This window comes from Aedes albopictus, chromosome 1 (genome assembly GCF_035046485.1).
Source record: "Aedes albopictus strain Foshan chromosome 1, AalbF5, whole genome shotgun sequence".
Taxonomy (NCBI): domain Eukaryota; kingdom Metazoa; phylum Arthropoda; class Insecta; order Diptera; family Culicidae; genus Aedes; species Aedes albopictus.
In genome coordinates, this window is record NC_085136.1 from 162,000,592 (window position 1) to 162,022,473 (window position 21,882).

At 41.3% G+C, this 21,882-nt stretch overlaps 1 protein-coding gene across 3 annotated transcripts in view; it reads right to left on the minus strand.

The window, feature by feature from the left end:
* Nucleotides 1-21,882, minus strand: part of LOC109427676 (TOX high mobility group box family member 4-A) — a 370,265-nt gene that overhangs the window by 129,515 nt on the left and 218,868 nt on the right. For all 3 annotated transcript variants that reach the window (XM_062845691.1, XM_062845690.1, XM_062845689.1), the window contains 3 exons: nt 19,043-19,341; nt 9,009-9,291; nt 8,699-8,841 (listed from right to left, as the gene is read on the minus strand). In XM_062845691.1, coding sequence (XP_062701675.1) covers nt 8,699-8,841; nt 9,009-9,291; nt 19,043-19,341 — 725 coding nt within the window. The remainder of the gene's footprint in view (nt 1-8,698; nt 8,842-9,008; nt 9,292-19,042; nt 19,342-21,882) is intronic.

Below are 21,882 nucleotides of genomic sequence, written 5' to 3' on the forward strand. Positions count from 1 at the left end.
CCCTCATGCGACCCATGTCCAGATATTCGCGCATTAACTCCGCGTACTGCTTCTTCAGTTCTGGATTCATCGCGAGCCACCGTTCTAAATACTCCATAGAAGCGCTTGACTGTTGTAGATCGGGAGTCGCCTAGCTGCTGGATCATGCACTTCTTCTTTGGTAGCGTGACTACTACAACGTTGCAGAAACTCCTTGCAGGTAGATTGTATGATACTGGATCGACACTCCCAAGAACTACAACCCTGTGCTACGTTGCAATGTGATCGCTATCGTTATTGTGTACGATGAACTACCTACGTTGCAGTTCAACAGGTGCAGAAATCCGCCTTTAAATCTGCTACAGCTGTACTGGACATCAAACAATAGCTATCTTCCGCCGTATATTCACGCCAGTAGTGAGCACAATAGCCACGTCGAGTCGAGAGAACGTAGGTGCTGAAAGAGCTATAAAATACCGATGATCACCAGAACGTTGCAGGAGAGTCCCTACAATATGCGAAGAAGACTTTGGGCCAAGAGATGACTAGACACAACGACGGGAGATCAGACCACTTCGATCGTCACCGCAAGTAGAACATCCTCCGCTTAAAACTTTACATTAAGTACCGTCAATAGGGGTGACAATGGGTCTGGGGGGTGAGATTGGGTCAAAACGGAGAAACATAAAATTTGAAATAGCTTATCAACTATCGCTAATTTATATTGAAAACTTTATATTATTTAAAAGGGGAGATGTTTTTACACGTCATGATGCAGAATAAGATGTTTAGCAATAATCGTTTTTTGTTAAATTTGTGGCTAAACTTATATGATGAAACTACTAGTAAATCACTCTGAAAAAATTTCTCCATCGTAATGTTTAACACAAGTACCTAACCATAAATTTTCCTATAAGTGGTTAGCTGTAGGTATTACCTGGTTGATGTATGAAAAAAGCGGGCTGTCATTGCTCTTTTTATTTAAAAATTTAATATTTTCGATCCTATGTCTAAATAATAAGAATGGGGGTGAGATTGGGTCAAGCAAGTTATCGAGTGCACATAACCTTAACTGAAAATTCAACTTGTTATCCAGTCCCCATTTGACGTTAGAGTGGTGCCATGTTTACCGTATTTTCACTAAAGCACGCTTTCTTTCAAAAATATGTCGAGAAGCGTCATACGAGTGTGTTAATACGTTTAGTTATCCAGTCCCCATTTGACGTTAGAGTGGTGCCATGTTTACCGTATTTTCACTAAAGCACGCTTTCTTTCAAAAATATGTCGAGAAGCGTCATACGAGTGTGTTAATACGTTTAGTGCCTAAAATCATTTACACCAATGCGTGTGGACAGCTCCTTTAATCATCAGCTAATCTTTAGTGTACTGCAATATCGTAAGCTTACAAAATAAACATAACATAATATTTGAACGACCCTCTATCTTCAGATGGAGTGATTTGCTTTAGCAATATAGAGGCCAATGATCATGTACATAAGAGTTTATAACGGAGGGTTTGGTTAAACATTTCTTATGCAGTATACAAAAACTAGCATGTTTTTTTTTTACAATCAATCTTTCATTATTTCTTCGCCCCTCCCTCATTATAATCTCCCCTCCTCTCATGGAGGTTGAAACTCTTAATGAGGATGATTATGATGACTAAAAATGGTGATACAGTATACAAACGTTATTTTATCAAATTTCAACCATTTTTTCGGTTGTATTAGCCCTTTTAGGTGGATTAATCATCTTTTAAAATTACCTAAGCTCTTATTCGTCATGATAACATTGTGTTTTAAGTAGGTTTAGAAATTTATTTTATTGATCATATACAGGATCAATAAAATAAATTTATATTCTTAGATAGGTGATTTCGAATACTTTGACCCATTCTCACCCCCTCTAAGGGGTGAGATTGGGTCAATTTTCAATAATTTGTAATTTACTAAGCAATTCATATAACGTGATACTTTCTTGCTAAACTATCATTACCACATAGGAGAGTATACATACCAAATAAAAAGTTATTCCGACTTCAATTGCATTTGTTATTTAACAAACAATCTTTGAGTATCCTTTTTTGACCCATTCTCACCCCCAACGACGGTAGTAATGTAGTTATTAAATATAGTGTTTGTTCTTTTTAAAAATAAAGTGTTATTATTGAACCATCGTCGTGAGCGTCATCAAGGAAGTTTCCAGACTACTAGATAACCGGCGGAATGTAGACCCAAGGACCGTGACAACCCTGCGCAGTGATCCTCACCAACCACCCAAGTCCCACGTTAATGACAAACCTCATCAGTGTTGGTGTCGACAGGGAAACTCCACTAATCGAAGGTAATCATAGGCTATCCAACACAGATTCTTCGACCGACGGCGTACTGGTTGACTGGTAACTTGACTTGGTCCTGGATCTTCGCCGTCAAACGAACGTGGGTTAGGGAGTACACGATGCAGCAGTCGGACCCTCAGGAACGGGACCAGATACAATCCATCCAAACATGGTGTCTTGTAGAGTCGGGCCGGCGTCTGTTACCCTTCGGCCTTCGCCGTTCGTTCTTGAGCAGCTCCATGGTCCCATCTCGAAGAACTTGGGATCCACTAGAAGCACTGGATTCGGAAGATTAAACGTTACGGCACAAACACTTGCAATCGGCAGTGACACAGTCAACTTCGGCAACACGTGGAATGACAGCTCCTCGTCGAATAATGAACGACTGACGTTTCATCTAGCGTTGGTGATTTTCGACTGGGATATTTGGATATTTCTCTGGGGATCTGGCTATCAGTCACAACAAATTGCGTTGATTTTCATAAAACATTCACCGACGTTTCGATCCCTTATAGGATCTTTTCAAATCCTTTTTTAACTTGTTGATTTAGTATCGAGCCTTAAGGAAGGTTGTGACTGATAGCCAGATCCCCAGAGAAAAAATTCATCTAGCTTCAGCTTGCTAGCGAAACCTCTTCTCATGAGAAAATGCTGCGAACACGAGTCGCGCAGAGCTCTTGCTACCACGGGCTTACCGAAGCAGTCTTGAATGCTGACTAGTGCGGTCGAGAGAATGATGCTTTGTGTCGGTGTAATTGGGAGAGTTACATGTGTTTGGCGGCTTTAGGACAGAAGGTCGAAGGACAAATGGTCGAAGGACAAAAGGTCGAAGGACAAAAGGTCGAATGGGCAAAAGGTCGAATGGACAAAAGGTCGAATGGACAAAAAGTCGAATGGACAAAAGGTCGAATGGACAAAAGGTCGAATGGACAAAAGGTCGAATGGACAAAAGGTCGAATGGACAAAAGGTCGAATGGACAAAAGGTCGAATGGACAAAAGGTCGAATGGACAAAAGGTCGAATGGACAAAAGGTCGAATGGACAAAAGGTCGAATGGACAAAAGGTCGAATGGACAAAAGGTCGAATGGACAAAAGGTCGAATGGACAAAAGGTCGAATGGACAAAAGGTCGAATGGACAAAAGGTCGAATGGACAAAAGGTCGAATGGACAAAAGGTCGAATGGACAAAAGGTCGAATGGACAAAAGGTCGAATGGACAAAAGGTCGAATGGACAAAAGGTCGAATGGACAAAAGGTCGAATGGACAAAAGGTCGAATGGACAAAAGGTCGAATGGACAAAAGGTCGAATGGACAAAAGGTCGAATGGGACAAAAGGTCGAATGGGACAAAAGGTCGAATGGGACAAAAGGTCGAATGGGACAAAAGGTCGAATGGGACAAAAGGTCGAATGGACAAAAGGTCGAATGAACAAAAATATTACTAGATTACCAGCTGCTGTGTCACTTATAAGAATTAATTTTTCATGTTGTTGCTCATTGAGAGAAACATTATGGTGCTGTTATAGTAATCATATGTATTTCAGCCACTGACATTTCTATAGGAAATTTTTCCTTCTTTTGTTTATAGGCTATTCTTTCAAGTTGTATTGATGTAGTATTTAATGGCAATTTAGTTTGATGGTTTGTTCAGTAATTTTTCCTTCTTAAATTTGTAGGCTGTTCTTTTAAGTTTTGTTACTGAATTAATTATCGACTATTTAGGTACTTATAATTCAATCAGAAATTTTGCCTTCTTTAATTCAAAAGCTGTTATTCCTATTTATACTGCAGAAACAATTACTACTTGTGATTAGTGATCCCTCTTGGATTTATAGGTAGTTCTGACAAATTACACTGTATAAGTATAAATAATTTCTTCGAATTTCGACTGTTGATGATTATGTTGGGAGGTATGGCGTTCAGTCTTTGCAAGAATAACTAAAAAACGGATTCTTAAGCTTTCATAAGTTATTCCTCCAAAGATTGAAAGCCATACCTCCCAACCCGTGAACCGTATAGTACATTTTTTCATTATCGTCGCAACGCCTTTACCGTCATGACTAATGTTGCATACTACGTCACACACTACATTCATACTGCCGTCGATGCATGAATGTCGTCTACCATGAATGTAACATTTGGCACCATGAGTGTAACACAAATCAAGATGATGGGAGTACGAAATGACTGTTTTGAAATGTAGAGCTAGAGTGGTTCCGAAAATTGCGAAAGAAAAATGCGGATAACTCGTGCTAGAGGGTGTCAGAGGCGTTACTTGGGGTCTGACAGGGAAGGGGGATAGTTTAGGAAGATTTTGGAGGTTTTTTAGGAAGTTTCAGAGGATTTTCGGTTGATTTCAAAGACATTACGAAGGCGTTACACGGCGTTTCGGGGGTTTCGGAGAGTCACATGTGCGTTACATGGGGTCAGAGGGGGTTTAAGGGGGATTTCAAAGGCATTCCAAGAAGCTTCAGAGCATTTTCAGCAGATTTCATAATCGTTACGGAGGCGTTACATAGCGTTTTCGGGGGTTTCGGAAGGCCTGAGGTGCGTTACATGGGGTTTCTGGGGGTTTTAGGGGGATTTTGGAGGCATTCCAAAGAGCTTCAGAGCATTTTCGGCGGATTTCAGAAACGTTACGGAGGCGTTACATGCCGTTTTCTGGGGTTTCGGAGGGTCTGAGGTGCGTTACATGGGGTTTCTGGGGATTTAAGGGGGATTTTGGAGGCATTCCAAAGAGCTTCAGAGAATTTTTGGCGGATTTCACAAACGTTACGGAGGTGTTACATAGCGTTTCAGGGATTTCGGAAGATCTGAGGTGCGTTACATGGGGTTTCTGGGGGGTTCAGGGGGATTTTGGAGGCATTCCAAAGAGCTTCAGAGCATTTTCGACGGATTTCACAAACGTTGAGGAGGCGTTACATGCCGTTTTCTGGGGTTTCGGAGGGTCTGAGGTGTTTCATGGGGTTTCTGGGGGTTCAGGGGGATTTTGGAGGCATTCCAAAGAGCTTCAGAGCCTTTTTAGCGGATTTCACAAACGTTACGGAGGCGTTATATGGCGTTTTCTGGGGTTTCGGAGGGTCTGAGGTGCGTTACATGAGGTTTCCGGGGGTTTTATGGGGATTTTGGAGGCATTCCAAAGAACTTCAGAGCATTTTCGGCGGATTTCAGAAACGTTACGAAGGCGTTACATGCCGTTTTCTGGGGTTTCGGAGGGTCTGAGGTGCGTTACATGGGGTTTCTGGGGGATTTTGGAGGCATTCCAAAGAGCTTCAGAGCATTTTCGGCGGATTTCACAAACGTTACGGCGGCGTTATATGGCGTTTTTGGGGGTTTCGGAGGGTCTGAGGTGCGTTACATGGGGTTTCCGGGGGTTTCAGGGAGACTTTAGAGGCATTCCAAACAGTTTCAGAGCATTTTCGGCGGATTTCACAAACGTTACGGCGGCGTTATATGGCGTTTTTGGGGGTTTCGGAGGGTCTGAGGTGCGTTACATGGGGTTTCCGGGGGTTTCAGGGGGATTTTAGAGGCATTCCAAAGAGCTTCAGAGCATTTTCGGCGGATTTCAGAAACGTTACGGAGGCGTTACATGCCGTTTTCTGCGGTTTCGGAGGGTCTGAGGTGCGTTACATGGGGTTTCCGGGGGTTTAAGGGGGATTTTGGAGGCATTCCAAAAGGCTTCAGATCATTTTCGGAGGATTTCAGAAACATTACGGAGGCGTTACATGGCGTTTTCGGGGGTTTTGGAGGATCTAAGGTGCGTTACATGGGGTTTCAGGGGGTTTAAGGTAGATTTCGGAGGCATTCCAAGAAACTTCATAGCATTTTCAGCGGATTTGAATTCAAAGTCGTTCCAGAGGCGTTTTGAGGATGGCGGAAACCCTCAGTAGTGTCCCTATATTGTCCCCGAAACCCCAAGCGCAATATTTATTTCCAAAATGGCCTAGGATTCGGGTTTCAACATAAACTCAATTAGCCAGGTTCGAAAATATCCGTATGGCATAAGACTTTTTGATTTGTTAGACGTGGGCCGTAACTATTCAGTTGGGAGCCACTAACTTTTGTTCCCCTGCTCCATTGGTGGTTATGACCCTCGGAACGAAAAATCCGAAAATCTTTGTCTCCGCTTCTTCATACTTCCGGTTCCTAAGTTATACGCATGTCCCGTTCGCAGTTTTCGGAACCACTGGGATTTCATTAGTTCACTCAATTTGCCAATCCTCTACATTTTTTGCCGTGATTAAAAAAATGTCACAGGCACTCATGAATATTTCATCTGCTCATACGTTAATGTTTTTGTTGCATGATAGTCAAGACCATACACCGACGATTATCATGCAAACTACAGTTTTTGACAGTTTTTCTGTAAAATACTGACCACTTTATCATGTCTTCCAAATTGTCTACTGTCAATTATACCTTTTGTTATATTCGACCTTTTGTCCATTCGACCTTTTGTCCATTCGATCTTTTGTCCATTCGACCTTTTGTCCATTCGACCTTTTGTCCATTCGACCTTTTGTCCATTCGACCTTTTGTCCATTCGACCTTTTGTCCATTCGACCTTTTGTCCATTCGACCTTTTGTCCATTCGACCTTTTGTCCATTCGACCTTTTGTCCTTCGACCTTTTGTCCTTCGACCTTATGTCTTTCGATCTTTTGTCATAGATTCGGAGCAGTAACTCTTCAGAAAATCCATCACAGCACGATACTATGCCACTTCTTTGCTGTTGTGATAGGTTTCCTAGTGGCGCAGGGTAGCCATGTCCAATCGGACACAAGCTATATAGGCGAGAACCGTGCTCCAGTCTGATGGCTTTTCTCCGATCTTTTCCAGCATCTGCAGATTCTTCTCAAAGCGCTGATCAACCGGTTGAGCTCCTCGTAGCTTTTCTTCTGGAGTGTCTCCACGGCGAAAAGTGCATCGAAATGCGCCTTGGCGATCAACTTTTTATTCTCGTATCGCCTTCCACGCCTTCCGTAATTGGCTGCAAACAAGTCAATGCAGTTTATTTCCTGCGCACCACCGGTCAACGAAGACTTCAAATAGGAGAACTTGTCCACTTTCGTGAGAAGAGTACTATCATGTATGAGACTCTGGAAGCTGCCGCGGTACGTCACCAATTGGTGTATCCTTCCAGTGAATGACGGGAGCTTTATATCGGGAAGTTTTACTTTCGCAAACTGGGTTCCTGCTTGTGTATCCGGGGCTTGCCTAGACCGAAACGGCCTAAGAAAGAACGGGTGTTAGAATGAGATAAGCCGAATTGCGCCGACTGTGGAACACGTTTGTGTAACTCATTCTCTTCCAAGCTATCCCTTGCACGACCAGGTAGGTGTCTTGACCGATCTCATCCGAATCGTGTCTGAAGTGAGGCAAGGATGCATCATACTATCACCGCTACTATTCATCATCGCAATCGACGAGATCCTGGTAGGTGCGATTGATCATGAAACAAATCGTGGCTTGTTGTGGCAGCCTATTAATTAAATGACTTCGAAATGTTTGATGTCGTTGCCCTCAACAGCGCTCTGGTATGCACAGTAAGTTCAATGATCTTGTCGATCGCTCTTCGACACCAGGTCTCACCATCAACATCAACAAGGCCAAATCGTTGGATGTAAACACGATCAACCATTCCAGTTTTGCGGTAGCTTGGCTAGCAGTGGAAAAAAATGTTAAAGCTTCCAATATCTTGGTAGTCAAATGGCAGCCGATGACCATGATGGCATCAAGATCGACATAGGTGCACGTGTTAAGAAGGCAAGGATTACTTTTGTGAGCTCAAGTAATGTATGGAAAACAATCAGATTAGTCAACGCACCAAAATCCGAATTCGCCATTCAAATGAGAAATGTACTATTGTACGCCAGTGAAACCTGGTGTGTATCAATGGAAAGCCCTCAACGGCTGCAGGTCTTCATCAATAGATGCCTGCGGACCTAAGTAGTGCAAGGTGGCCTCACAACTGGATCTCCAGCGTGGAGCTCCATCGTCGATGTCATCGAAAGCCGATGCCGACAGAAATTCGGGAACGACATCTGCAAGCAAGTGTTACATTGCATTCCAGCAAGACATCGCAGTAGAGGCAGTTTCAGAGGTTCATAACGATACAGCCTCAACAAAGAAATAAAGGAAGTTGGCAGATATTTTTCCTGGCAATAGGTCTAGGCGTTTGTGAGCCATCGCTCAGGATGAAGATCTTTCAGTTTGGCCCTCATTGGCGCTCAGGACTGAAACATACACGTGGATTGGTTACAACAACCACCAGCTGAGAATTGTATGTTCAACAGGCAGTGCAGACTGAACACTGATACTCTTATGACTTCAGAATTATAATTTAATTTTGCGGGAGAAATATTTAGGTAAAGTACTCACTTTTGCGGCTCGTTGGGGTCCCGTTTCTTCTTCTTTTTGGCTACCTTTGGTTTCTTCGCCAGCGACGCAGCTGCGGATGTTTTCGAGTTGTTCGAATCCCCGTCGTACACCGGTTCCGGCGACGGCCGTTTCAGCGTGTTAGCCTGTTGATTATAATGTGCGATGTGACAAATAAACAATTGTATCGTAGGTAGGTAGGTACATATCAGGCAGAGTAAGCCGATGGTATTTCGGTTAGGAAATCCCATTGGCCTGCTCTCTGTTAGTTGGCTGGTTGGTGCTTCCGAATGAATAAATTCAAACTAATTACCGGAATGGCATCGTCGCTGTCCTCGCTGGTGGTGCCCGGTTCGTTATTGTTCAGGTGATGGCCTCCGCCGCCGCCTCCTGGTTGGGGAGGGGACCGGCCCATGTAGCCGCCGGGACCTGTCCCGACGGGCGCACCGGAGCCCAGCTGCGGTGACATCTGTGGTGGGATTTGAGGCGACTGCTGCGGTGGTTGCATCACGTGCAAGGTTGCATTCGGATTATTTGGACTAGGGCTGTTCAGCTGGTGATATGTGGGCTGATTTGGCGACGGCATTGCGTATGGACTGGATTGGGAAGTAGAAAAGGAGAATAATGTAAGTACAACATTGTTAGAAAATTGTCGAGGTGATTTGAGTTATCACAAAAACAAAGTTAAAACTAATGTGTGTTCAGTGCCATGTTGTCGAGATAATCCTACACGGGTAATGCCAAACTTCCAAAATATTAGAAATTTTGTGGAGGCAATTGGAGAAATACTCGTAAAACAAAACTCTGGAGTCTGGAGTAATTGTTGCAGGAACTCCAAAAAAAAACTGTTGCAGTTATTTTTTAAATACCTCCTAGAAGAATTTCCGAAAACACTCTAGAAGAATTCCGTGAGACACATCCCATGTCTCGGCACCGAATACCAAAAGCTACGGAATTCCTATCGGTTAACAAGTACAGTAAGCTTCCTAAATCAGGATATTTTGCCACAGTACTTGAAGGCCATACAGAACTTCGAGGATCTGCAGTTTACTGTGTATTCTGCTGCGGTGGTTGTTGTCAAAACGCAGGGATTGCGGACGCACCCGCAAGTAGACGGTGAAAGTCGCACACGTTTCAGAACACAGAAACCCGCGTGGATGCGACGTTTGAAGAACCGAATCGCTACATTACGCACCAAAATTGGTCGATTAACACGGTACAAGCAGGAGAATCGATCAACGAGGCTTGTTCGTTTTGTTGCTGATATTGTGAAGCCCGCAGAACTCCGAGATATCACAGAAGTCAACATTACGGAGATCCTTGACACCCATGTGCTTTTGTGAAACGATTGCGGCGTTTTGGAGAATGTTCGAAGCGGAAAGAACAAAACCGGATGTTCAACATTAACGAAAGGGAGTTCTACAACTGTATCCGAAACGACAAGCCTGATTATGGACAAGGCCTTTCGGAGATTGGCGACGTCACTCAGTATTGGGCTAATCTATGGAAGAACCCTGTCCAGTACAGCGACGATGGGATGTGGTTGACAGAAGAAGAGCGACAATGTAACGGAGTTGGAGACATGACCGCGGTCGTAGTAACCGCCCAGGGTATACGTGAAGCTACCCGGTATACCAGAAATTGGGCTGCACAAGAACTCAATTTCGTGCACAATTTTTATTATAAACATATCATAATGACTCACGGGCGTTTGACGGAATGCTTCAACATGGTGCTAGAAGACACCACGCAGCTAGCAAAGTTCATTACTAGGGGTATCACTTATCTTCTGCCAAAGGACCAAAACACAGCTGACCCAGCAAAGTACAAACCAATAACGTGCCTTTCGAGTCTGTTTAAAAGGCTGTCGTCGGTAATAGCGAAGAGGATACAAGCCCACTGCGATGCCAACAACGTGATGACTGAGGTACAAAAAAAGGTGACGCAGGACACGCAAGGCTGCAAAGATCAGATCATCATGGATGCAGTCATTGTGGGTCAAGCTACCGAAAAGCAGAGGTATCACACTCGTACCTTCTTAAGCTACTGCAGTTGTACAAGGTAGACGAGAACGTCATCAGGCTGATGCAATACGCGATGGGGATGTGGACCGCGTGCCTACAAATTACCGGCGGATTAGCTGTGTTGTGGTCCAGTACTCTCAGCATCAGGATGCGTTACCTTTAGTCCGCTATGGTTCGGCCTTGCGATGGACCCTCTCTGCAGAACACTCAACCAATGCAACTATGGCTACCAACTGAAAACTGGGGGAAGGAGTACAACCCACACACCTTCTTTATGGACGGCCTGAAGCTGTTTGCGGAATCGGCACAGACGCTGCATCAACTGTTGCTGCAGCTTGTGAAGGTGACGGGCAACGACACCGACAAATGCCGGTCAGTTATCTTCGCCGGGGTCAAGTAGTGGACGCCAGCTGTTTCCGCTTCAACGAACGGGAAGAGATTTGGAATATGGTTTAAAGGCGAAGCGTACAAATACCTCGGCTTCCTGTAACTTGGAGGTATTCGCCACACAGCGATCAAGAAGGAACTGCAGTACAAGTTCTTGGACATTGGCGTAGCTAGGGGGGGTTCCAGGGGTGCCTGGCACCCCCTAGAACAAATTTGGCACCCCCTAGATTTTTTCTTGACAGACACCTAAAATTTAAAACTTAACATAATAATTATTAATGGCACATTTCAACAAAACTTAAGCACACCCAGAATTACTTGTATACTTGTTGTACGTTCTGGCGTTTAGGATACTGGTAAGAACAATCAACAGACTTCTCTATGGATTTCTCCAGAAATACCTCTATTCATTCATTAAGTGATTTCTCTAGGCTTCCGTATGGATTCCAACCGATTTTTCTTTCAATAAACTTCCCTTAGGATTCTCCAGGCAGTCCTGATGGGGTTGTACATACTAGAATTTTCTGGAGATTGGTCCAGCAATTTCTCCTAGGATTTCTTTGGAAATTCTTACTTCGATACTTCTCGGAATTCTTCTAGAGATTCCTCTAAAAAATTCTATTGGGGTTCCTTCAGGTATTCCTGGCGGGATTATTCAAGACAATCTTCCCCGGATCCTTTCAGAAGTTTCTCCGGTGATTCTTTCAGGAATTTCTTCAGTGGTTTTATTCAGAGATTCTTCCTGAAATTTCTCATGGAATTCCTTCAGGAGCTTATATTGGCCTTCAGGAATTGTGGCTAGGATTCTCACTGTGGTACCTTCAGTTTTTCTACTAGGGACGTTTCAGAAATTCTTCCGGAAAATCTCCCTAGGATTTTTCTAAAAATAGCATCGGTGATTCTTCCAGAGATTTCTTCAAGGATTTATCCAATATTTCCTCCATGAATTCCGGCTGGAATTCTTCAAGCAATCCCCATTAGGACTCCTTCAGAAATACTTCTAGGGAATTCTCCTGGCATACTTACTTGCTGCAATACTTTCGGGAAATCCGCCTGAGATTCCTCCACAAACTCCTCCTGCGATTCCATAAGGAATTCCTCCAGAATACTTCTATCGATTCTTTCAAGGAGAACTGTAGGTAATCCTCCATGCATTTGTAAGAGGAACTACTTTTAGGATATCCCCGGCTTTCCTGATTCTAGGATTTCTCTAGAAATTTCTTCTATGAAACCTCCCGGAATTCTAAGAATTCCTCCAGATAACTGTGGAACTTTAGAAATTATACTACGGATTCTTGTAGAGCATTCTCCTGGGTTTTTTGCTGGGATCTTTCCAGGCAAACTTCCTGGAATTCTAGCAGACATTTCTTTGATTGTTCTACCACGGATTTCTCCAAGGACTCATCCAGGAATTCCTTCAGAAATTCCTGCAGAAACTCCTTTTGGCCTTCCTCCAAGGATACCTAAAACAACTTTTCCTGCGGTTCTTCCAGCAATTTCTCCAGAAATTCTTACTAGAATACGTCTAGAAATTCTTCTAGTGATTATATACGAATTCATCCTAGCATTGTGGCTGGAAATCTTCCCGGAAGTCTTCATGAGATTCCTTCAGAAGTTCCTCCAGCGATTCATTCAGGGCCTTCGTTATAAACTCTTCCAAAATACCTTTACCGGTTCTTCCATGAACTTCTCTAGGTATTCCAAAATTTTTTTTTTAATTCTCCTAGGCATTTCCTGTATAGTTTCCTTTAGCAATTCCTCCTAGAATTTATGCTGAGATTTGTACAATGATACATCCCAGAATTCTTCTAATAATACCTTCTCAGATTTTTCCTTTGATTTCTTCTGAAGCTTTCCGGTGATTCCACCAGGAATTTTTATACAAGATATTTTATCCAAGGGTTCTCTCATAAGCTTCTCATGCTCTTCCTCCAGGAATTTTACCTGGATTTCTCAAACTATTCCTGCTGTGGTTCTTCCAGCAATTCCTCCGAGGACTCCTCCATAAATTCTTACTGAAATTCCTCCCGGAATTCTTCTTGGGAGTCTTCTAAGAATTTCTCCAGGGATTCCTCAATCTTCAAAGGAGCCTTGCCTTCAGTGTTTCATCCTGGAAATCCTAAAGAAAGTTTTTCCTGAGATTTCTCCTAATATTTATCATTGGATTGCTCCAGGAACCTCTCTTGACTTTCATCCAGGAACTCCTCCTGTGATTCCATAAGCGATTCTTGCTGCCTCTAATGTTTCAGCAATGCCTCCTAGGTCTCCTTCAGAAATTCTTATTGTGATACCTGCAGGAATCCCTCTAGGGATTTCTTCTGGCATTATTGCAGGGATCCTTCTAGGCAATTTTCCTTGGATACTTTCAGAAATGTCTTTGATTCTTCCAGGGATTTTTTCTTAACACTCATCCAGGAGATCCTCTAGAGTTTTTATTCATGGATGATTGTGCGATATTTGCCAGAAAACCGTTCGCCAGAAAACCATTCGCCAGAATGACAAACGCCAGAAAACCATTTGCCAGAATGTACCATTTGCCAGAATACTATTTGCCAGAAAGTACCATTTGCCAGAATGTACCAATCCCCAGAATTAAATATTAAATATTAAATTCTGGGGATTGGTACATTCTGGCAAATGGTACTTTCGGGCAAATAGAAATTTCCTCCATTTTCTAAGAATTTTTGAAACTAAAGATGAGTTGTGAGAATTTGGTGGATATTTTTAAGTCCATCAACATAAAAAATGTCGTCCGTCACTTTCAATCTTTTACAATAATTCAATATGTTCACTGCTAGGATGATCTCTTGGTTTGTTTCGATGAAGGTCGACTAGGGCTAGAACAACGAACACAACTGGAAATGACTCACCACTAGTTATTGAGCAAAGAGAAAATCGATGAAGAGAAATCGATCATTGCAGATACGCCTGCATGATACTAAGCGCGAAACTTCGATGTAACTAGGCTATAAGTGCATAGGTCTACAAACATTTGGTATGGTGAAAATACTGCTGACCGAAGTCCATTAGGCCGAATGGTCAATGGGTAGAATAATGATCACGAATAGCAATTCAGTGATTATGGAACAGGAATCGGAACGGTTTCTTAAGTTTGTTCGGTTTTCCCATAATTAGCTGATACTTCTACAATATTATTATTGCCTTATTGTTTTACCCCAATCAACAATTAATGTCAAAATCTGGTCTTACTAACTAAGAAGAACAGCCTATGTTTAAAAGAAGGCAAAATTCACTAGTTTTACATCAAGGTTTCGGTACAAAAAACTACGAAGCAATTCTCTCTAGTTCAAATAGTGAATTTTTCCTTCTTCTAAACACAGGCTGTTCTTTCTAGTTTTATTGTAAGACTTGTTTTTGGCATAAATTGTTGTTCGTAATTTTGTTGTTTGGCACAAAAAATATGATTTAAAGTGATCATGTTATTGTTATTGTCAAAATAAGCTTCAAAAAATACTTTCAATTGAAAGAAGGGAATCTTTGAAAAAAATAAGCAAATCCAAAAATTCCATATCAGTAAAAACTGGAAAGAGCATCCTATGTGTTGAAGAAAGGAAAGTTTTTGATGAGTATTGATCAAATTCCGTCAAAATAGTATTTGATCAATGAATTAAATGCTTTGGCTGTTTTCCTACTCTCCGCATTGACCAATGTGGCGCTAGCTTCTATGCGTGAAAAATCGCTAAAAGTAAATCGCAAAAATATTGTATGGCGAATAGCATCTAAAGGCGTATTTCTCGAAGTGTAACACATAATTCGAAAAATATTTGGTAGCGGTTGTGCACAATGATGACCGGTTTGATGCCTACCAAATATTTTTTTGGTAAAAGCTTGTCATTTCGAGAAATTCGAGTTTAGATGCTTTTCGCCATACAAAATAAAATGCATTTACTCCTGCTGGTCAACTGTGGCCGCGCGCCAAGCTTGTAGTCCATTGGATCCACATCACGATCAGCTTGTCCACCAGACAAATTTGTGAAAATGCTCTTATTGAAAAAATAAGTTGTTGTGCGCAATAAAATAATGAAATAACATAAAATATTTAATTTATTGTGAAATTTGAAAGGTTTGAGTTCACGTCATTTTTTGTTCTAGAGTGATTTGCCCTTCTTCAAACTATAGGCTTTTCTTTCAAAGTTATTCTAAAACCATTTCTTGTTTGTTCTTACATCTGTTCCAATAATTTATTTAACTTTCGCATATAAATCTGAACAAAATAAAGTTTTACATCTTTACAATCGTTATCGTGGGCTAATCGATCCCAAAGAAATAAAAAACACGATTTATTTTTCAATAAGAATGTTTTAAATAGAGGTTGCTAATGATTGAAATCTGTCTCTTTCCGCCTCACATATGTTTTCATCAGGAAACAGTTTCATTAGATTAGTATATCATTAGATTGGGAACACTTCTGGAATGAGAACTTTGGAAATTTCTGGGAAATGGTACTTTCTGGAGAATGGTACATTCTGGCAAATGGTTTTCTGGGAAATGGTTCTTTCTGGCAAACGGTTTTCTGGGAAATGGTATTTTCTGGCAAATGTCTTTCTGGCCAATGGCATTCTGGCGAATGGTTTTCTGGCAAATATCGCACAATCTTCATGGATTACTCTAGAAATTTATCACGATATAACTCCTGGAACACCCCTTGGCATTCTTCAAGAAATTCCAGCTGAAGAAATCCCAATATAAATCTCTAGAGGGTCCCCCAAACGAATTAATTTAGGAATTTCCAGAGAAATCTTAGGAGCTATTACTAGAAAAATCTCTAGTGATTAATTAATGTAATTAATTAGAAGGCACCGAATATTGCTAATTGACAAATTGAGAGATGGGTGGGATTCGAACCCACGACTCCATGTTCGCTAGACCGCAGTATGGCCATTTCTTGCGAGTTCCTTCAGCATGATTTTTCAATTTCCGCGGTAGTTCGATTGGAAATTAATTTATTTTATTTCTTTGGATTTTTTTTTTAATTTCAATGGCGATTCTTCTAAAATCATTTTAGCCTTTTTTTCTGTTTTTTTTTCAAATTTCTCAGGAAATTTTATCATAATTATTTTTGCAATTCCTTATGATTTAACTCTATTTATATCTATTGCTTCCGAAAATTGCTGTATTGGAAATTCAGAAATTCTTAACTGGGCTTGCTTGAAGAAAATCCTTTGAATTCACGGAAAGCTTACCGACAAGTTCCTAAAGAAATTACTGGAAAAATTTCCATCAAAATTACCTTAGAACTTTCAAAGCAGTTGCAAAGGAATTCATATAAGAATTACCAGTGGAATTCCTGAAGAAAATATTAAGGCTTTAAAAATAAGGCTAAATCTAATCTCAAAATAAATTGCCGAGAATTCCTGAATAAAATTTTGAAAGAATTCTAAAAGTAATTTGTAGTATCACCGTGACAGAATTTTTAAAGAAACGCCAAAGATTTTTTTTTTTCAAATAAATTCTCGAAGGAAATCGTTAAGAATTTCCCAAATCAATTTCTGAAGGAATTACTGAAGAAGTTTCCAAAATTTACAAGGAAATTGCTGATAAAATTCCCAAATAAATTTTCAATGCAAGTAATATCGGCATTGCCGAAGATATTCCAAAACTTTGTGCTGCAGGAATTCCTTAAATAATTACTGAAGAAATCTAGAAGAAATTTTCTAAAGATTTTTCATTAAAATTATAGAAGCGATTTATAAAAGAGTTTCCGAAGAAGTTTTCGGAGGAATTGGCAAAGGAATAGTATGGGATAGATAATGAAAGTCCAAAAAATCGACGAAAATCAAAAAAAAAGTAGAATGATCTGCCGATGACATTTCCAAAAAAAAAATGAGAGGAAGTTCCCAGAGTGATTGTCGAACGAATAACCAAAGGTTTTACTAAAAGAATTTTAAAAAGAAAAATCAATAAAATTGCTGACATTAACAAAACAATGCTTGAAAGACTACTAAAAAAATGGCGAAGGAACTCCCGAAAATAAATTTCAGAGGATTTGCCAATGAAATTAAAGCTAAATAAACTCGTAATGGAACTGCCGAAGAAATTTTCAAAGTTATTGCCGATAAAATTTTCAAAAGTTGCGTGAAAGGTGCTTAGTATCAATTTCTGAACATATTACCAAATAAATTCTTAAAGAAATTGCCGAAGGGGTTCCAAAGATATTACCGAAGAAATTTGACAAATCCAAAGGAATTACTGAGAGATTTGCAAAAAAAGTCTTAATTGAAATAAATTGCAAAACAATTTCCATTTATTATACGCAATCAAGTTGTCAAGTTCCCAAACCTCACATCAGTACATCGGTTTGGATTTTCCAAAAAAAAAGTTGTTCTTTAAAATAAAGCTCGTTTAATTTTCCGTTCTATTATTTTTCGCGACGCAGTATATCATTATACTAAGATCGGTGGATCGGTATTTCCTTTTATAAAAATAGCAAAATAACCTAGAAGCCACTGAAACCGGCACCCTCTAGGCACCCCCTAGGAAAAAATCCTAGATACGCCAATGTTCTTGGATCGTGTCAACTGTGTTCTGAGGAGCTTTCTGTCAGCCGGCAACAAAGTGAAGGCGATCAACACGTTTGCTGTGCCTTTGTTGACGTACAGCTTTGGGGTAGTAAAGTAAACCAAGACTTACGTCGAGGCGTTAGAACGAGCAGTACGAGTGGCGTTCACAAAGAACCGCATGCGCCATCCAAAGTCGACCATCGAGAGAGTCACTCTGCCACGCGCAGTAGGAGGAAGAGGCGTCACCAATATCCAGGTACTATGTGTCTCCCAGATCCAGCACCTTCGGGCATACTTCGTAGAAAGCCAGAACCGTCATACAATGCACTGTACTGTATGTAAAATTGACCACGGTTACAGCGCCCTGCATCTGGCGTAGGATGACCATAGACGAGATGATCGTAGCGTGGAAGCAGAAGGAGTTGCATGGAACGCAGCCCCATCTACTGGAGCTCGAGCACATCGATTAGGCCGCGTCGAACGCGTGGCTGGTGCGGGGTAATTGCGACGAAGAACTATCGGCGGTACATATTGCACGAAGAGGACCGCTGTAGGAAGTGTAATTCGGTAAGAAAAACGACCGAGTTTTTCGTTGCATGCTGTTCAGTTTAAGCTGGATCAGCCTACCTCGATCGTCACAACGAAGCTGCCAAGATTGTGCATCAACAGCTTGTTTTAAAGCCAATTTAAAGCACAACTTGGTCGACAGATTTGTACCCTACTACGAGTACCGGCCGGACCCGGTTCTGGATAATAGTTGCATAAAGCTGTACTGGGATCGCGAGATCATTACGGACGTCCTCATTCGTACCAACCGGCCAGACATTGTGGTTTACGACAGAAGGATGAAGCGGGTAACCCTCATCGACTTCGCTGTACCGTTAGACCATAATGTCCAATCAACGTTCTTCGGCAAGATAACCAAGAAAAAAATCTGTACGGCTCTTTTGAAAAATATTCCATACAAACATTATAAAACTCAGCTAGTCCAAAAATGTGTATTTTATACATATAAAACACAAGCTGTACGAATTGCCTAACATCTGCATAATACAGATATATCTGTATACATGGCATCTCTTGTCAGAACAGATCCTGACTGATTGTGTCTAGTCTCTGAATCAGAGCAACGATTGTCATCGTCGTCGCCCACTGATATCGGTGACATGTATCGCGTGGTGTGACGATGACAGTTAGCGCGAGCAAAGGTTAGATAGGGTAGAGCTTTACTTCGTCAACATTCCCAATTCTGTCATTTCTCGGTTAGAAGCCCACTTAATCCCAATCCATTTATGCACACGTTTAGTATCTATATGGCAATAATGTGTCACTGTCCGAGAAAATACTACTCCACCCTACCCCTACCAGAGACATGTGGTATGTTGTTACTGGCATAGTAATAGGACGACACGTACCTGTGGTGAGTTAAATGTGATTCCTGATGCCATTGATTGTATTGTTGCTGTTGTTGTTGCTGCTGCTGCTGTTGCTGTTGTGGCTGCTGTTGTTGGTCATTTAACATTCCCATATGGGGCGGTGGTTGGCCATTATTGTGCATTTGATACTGGTGCTGTTCCATTTGATGTGGATGCTGCTGCTGTTGCTGTTGTTGTTGCTGCTGCTGCTGGTGTTGTTGCTGCTGTTGAGGATGAAGATGTGAGTTCATTGTAGGCATGTCAAACTCCTCGTCGCCAAACGATGGCGCATGAAAGGCCTGCAATGTGCGAAGGGAATAATTTATTTTTATTGGATAGAATACATTGTTATTCGGGGTGCAATTGCAGGTTTCGGTGCGTTTTGGAATGCATTTTGGCAATGATTTATTGTAGAATTCTGGCCAAATGGTGTCTATGCAGGGTTCGCCTTGAATGGCCCTATTTGACGATGTGTTGTGTTGGGCATATGCAAAATTCTTCAGACAAATTGTGAATTGCTTGTTCATATTTGGAAGCAGTCTGTAGAATTCCAATCAAACTACAATAAAACATGAGTTTATGCTCTTACTGCCGTTCTACGCATAGTTGTCCCATGTTGAAAAACTTGAAACTGAGAAAATCGCGATTGAAGTTTCAAACAGGTTTTTCATGTTTTTTGACCAAATGGTGCAACAAATCGGATTTAAATTTTCATAGTATCGTTAGAAATCGCTTATATTTTCATGCCTGAAGTATTTCCAATCAAATATTTTTAAAAATATAGTGTTTTTAGCAAAAACATTATTAGTGGGACTGTTATGCCTAGAAATGTGGTCCTGTTGGCGAAATTTCTAAGCATATCAGTCCCACGATAATTAGTCGTCTCTTTTCACGCTCGATGTGGTCTGTTCTATACTTTTTAAATATATTTTTTAGTAACAAACAATGTTAGCTTCTCTTATAACATTATAAGACTCTCATGCATAAGGCTCAAATGTCTCGAGGCAAAACGGAGCCGAAAGACAACAAAAGAGTGACATCACATTTTAACACTTTCTTAATAATCGGTTAAGCAGGAACTAGGCGAGTGAGTTGATTAGTGAATTGATGAGAGGATGAATGTGAGGTGCTGCAAAGTTCAGTGAGCGCCTGGTGAATTAAAAGGTCACCAGGCCGATATATCGTTTGGTCGGAAAAACGTCGTGTGACCGCAAAATATTGTTACATCAAAGTCGAGTCAAGTACAAGACACTGAAGACGACCTTACAGTTGAGGTCGATATATGTACGTATCTGTCAAAGGATGCAAATTCTTAGTGGAATTAAAAAGAACAGTACTTAACGCGATTTTCTTTTTATTCACATCTCACATCAAAGTATTTACATATATGGCCGAATAAGTCATTAGGCCAAAAATTTCATTAAACCGGATTGGTCATTAGGCTGAAAACGTCATGAAGCCGAAAAGGTCTTTAGGCTAAAAATGTCTTTAGGCCGAAGAGGTTTTAAGGCCGAAAAGGTCTAGGCTGAAAATGAATTGAGGCCGAAAAGGTCTTTAGGCCGAAAAGGTCTCTCTCTCTCTCTCTCTCTCTTCTTGGCGTAACGTCCTCACTGGGACAAAGCCTGCTTCTCAGCTTAGTGTTCTATGAGCACTTCCACAGTTATTAACTGAGAGCTTCCTCTGCCAAATGACCATTTTGCATGTGTATATCGTGTGGCAGGCACGAAGATACTCTATGCCCAAGGAAGTCAAGGAAATTTCCTTTACGAAAAGATCCTGGACCGACCGGGAATCGAACCCGTCACCCTCAGCATGGTCATGCTGAATACCCGTGCGTTTACCGCCTCGGCTATATGGGCCGAAAAGGTCTTTAGGCCGAAAAGGTCTTTAGGCCGAAAAGGTCTCTAGGCCGAAAAGGTCTTTAGGCCGAAAAGGTCTTTAGGCCGAAAAGGTCTTTAGGCCGAAAAGGTCTTTAGGCCGAAAAGGTCTTTAGGCCGAAAAGGTCTTTAGGCCGAAAAGGTCTTTAGGCCGAAAAGGTCTTTAGGCCGAAAAGGTCTTTAGGCCGAAAAGGTCTTTAGGCCGAAAAGGTCTTTAGGCCGAAAAGGTCTTTAGGCCGAAAAGGTCTTTAGGCCGAAAAGGTCTTTAGGCCGAAAAGGTCTTTAAGCCGAAAAGGTCTTTAAGCCGAAAAGGTCTTTAGGCCGAAAAGGTCTTTAAGCCGAAAAGGTCTTCACGCCGAAATGGTATTTTGGCCAGGTCTTGGCGAAATGACCTTGTTCTATACCTGAATTATTCGGCCCTAACGTCCTCTTCAGCCTAATGATTTTTTCGGCCTAATGACCTTTTCGGCCTAATGGACTATTTTGCCTAATGACCAACAAAGGATAAAACTGATTAAGCTTTTGTATTAATTTTAAATGACTAGAAATATGTACATATCACTGAAATAAAATATGTTTAGAAATACAACAGCTTAAGTTTTCAAAACATTCTGCACCATGCCTTCCTCTGCTTGTATGTATGGGTCATATGAATAGGAACCCCAGCAAAGATTGGGAGTGATTTGCCATTAGAGGCTTCATGCTTCATGTATCTTTATTTTTATATGAAGGGTCAGAATGCCGTTGATAATGGTACGGTTCTATATTCATCCTATTCGAAAACAAATAGTTACGGTACTATGTTCACTTTTAATACACATACAATAATAAGAATATAATCCTTTTGGGCTCTATCATTTCTTTTACATATACACAGAAAGCCGCTTGTCTACGACATAACTTACTAACAACAATTTACTCAAGAATTCACTTACTCATCAAGTCTCTGAGCGTCTAGGTCAC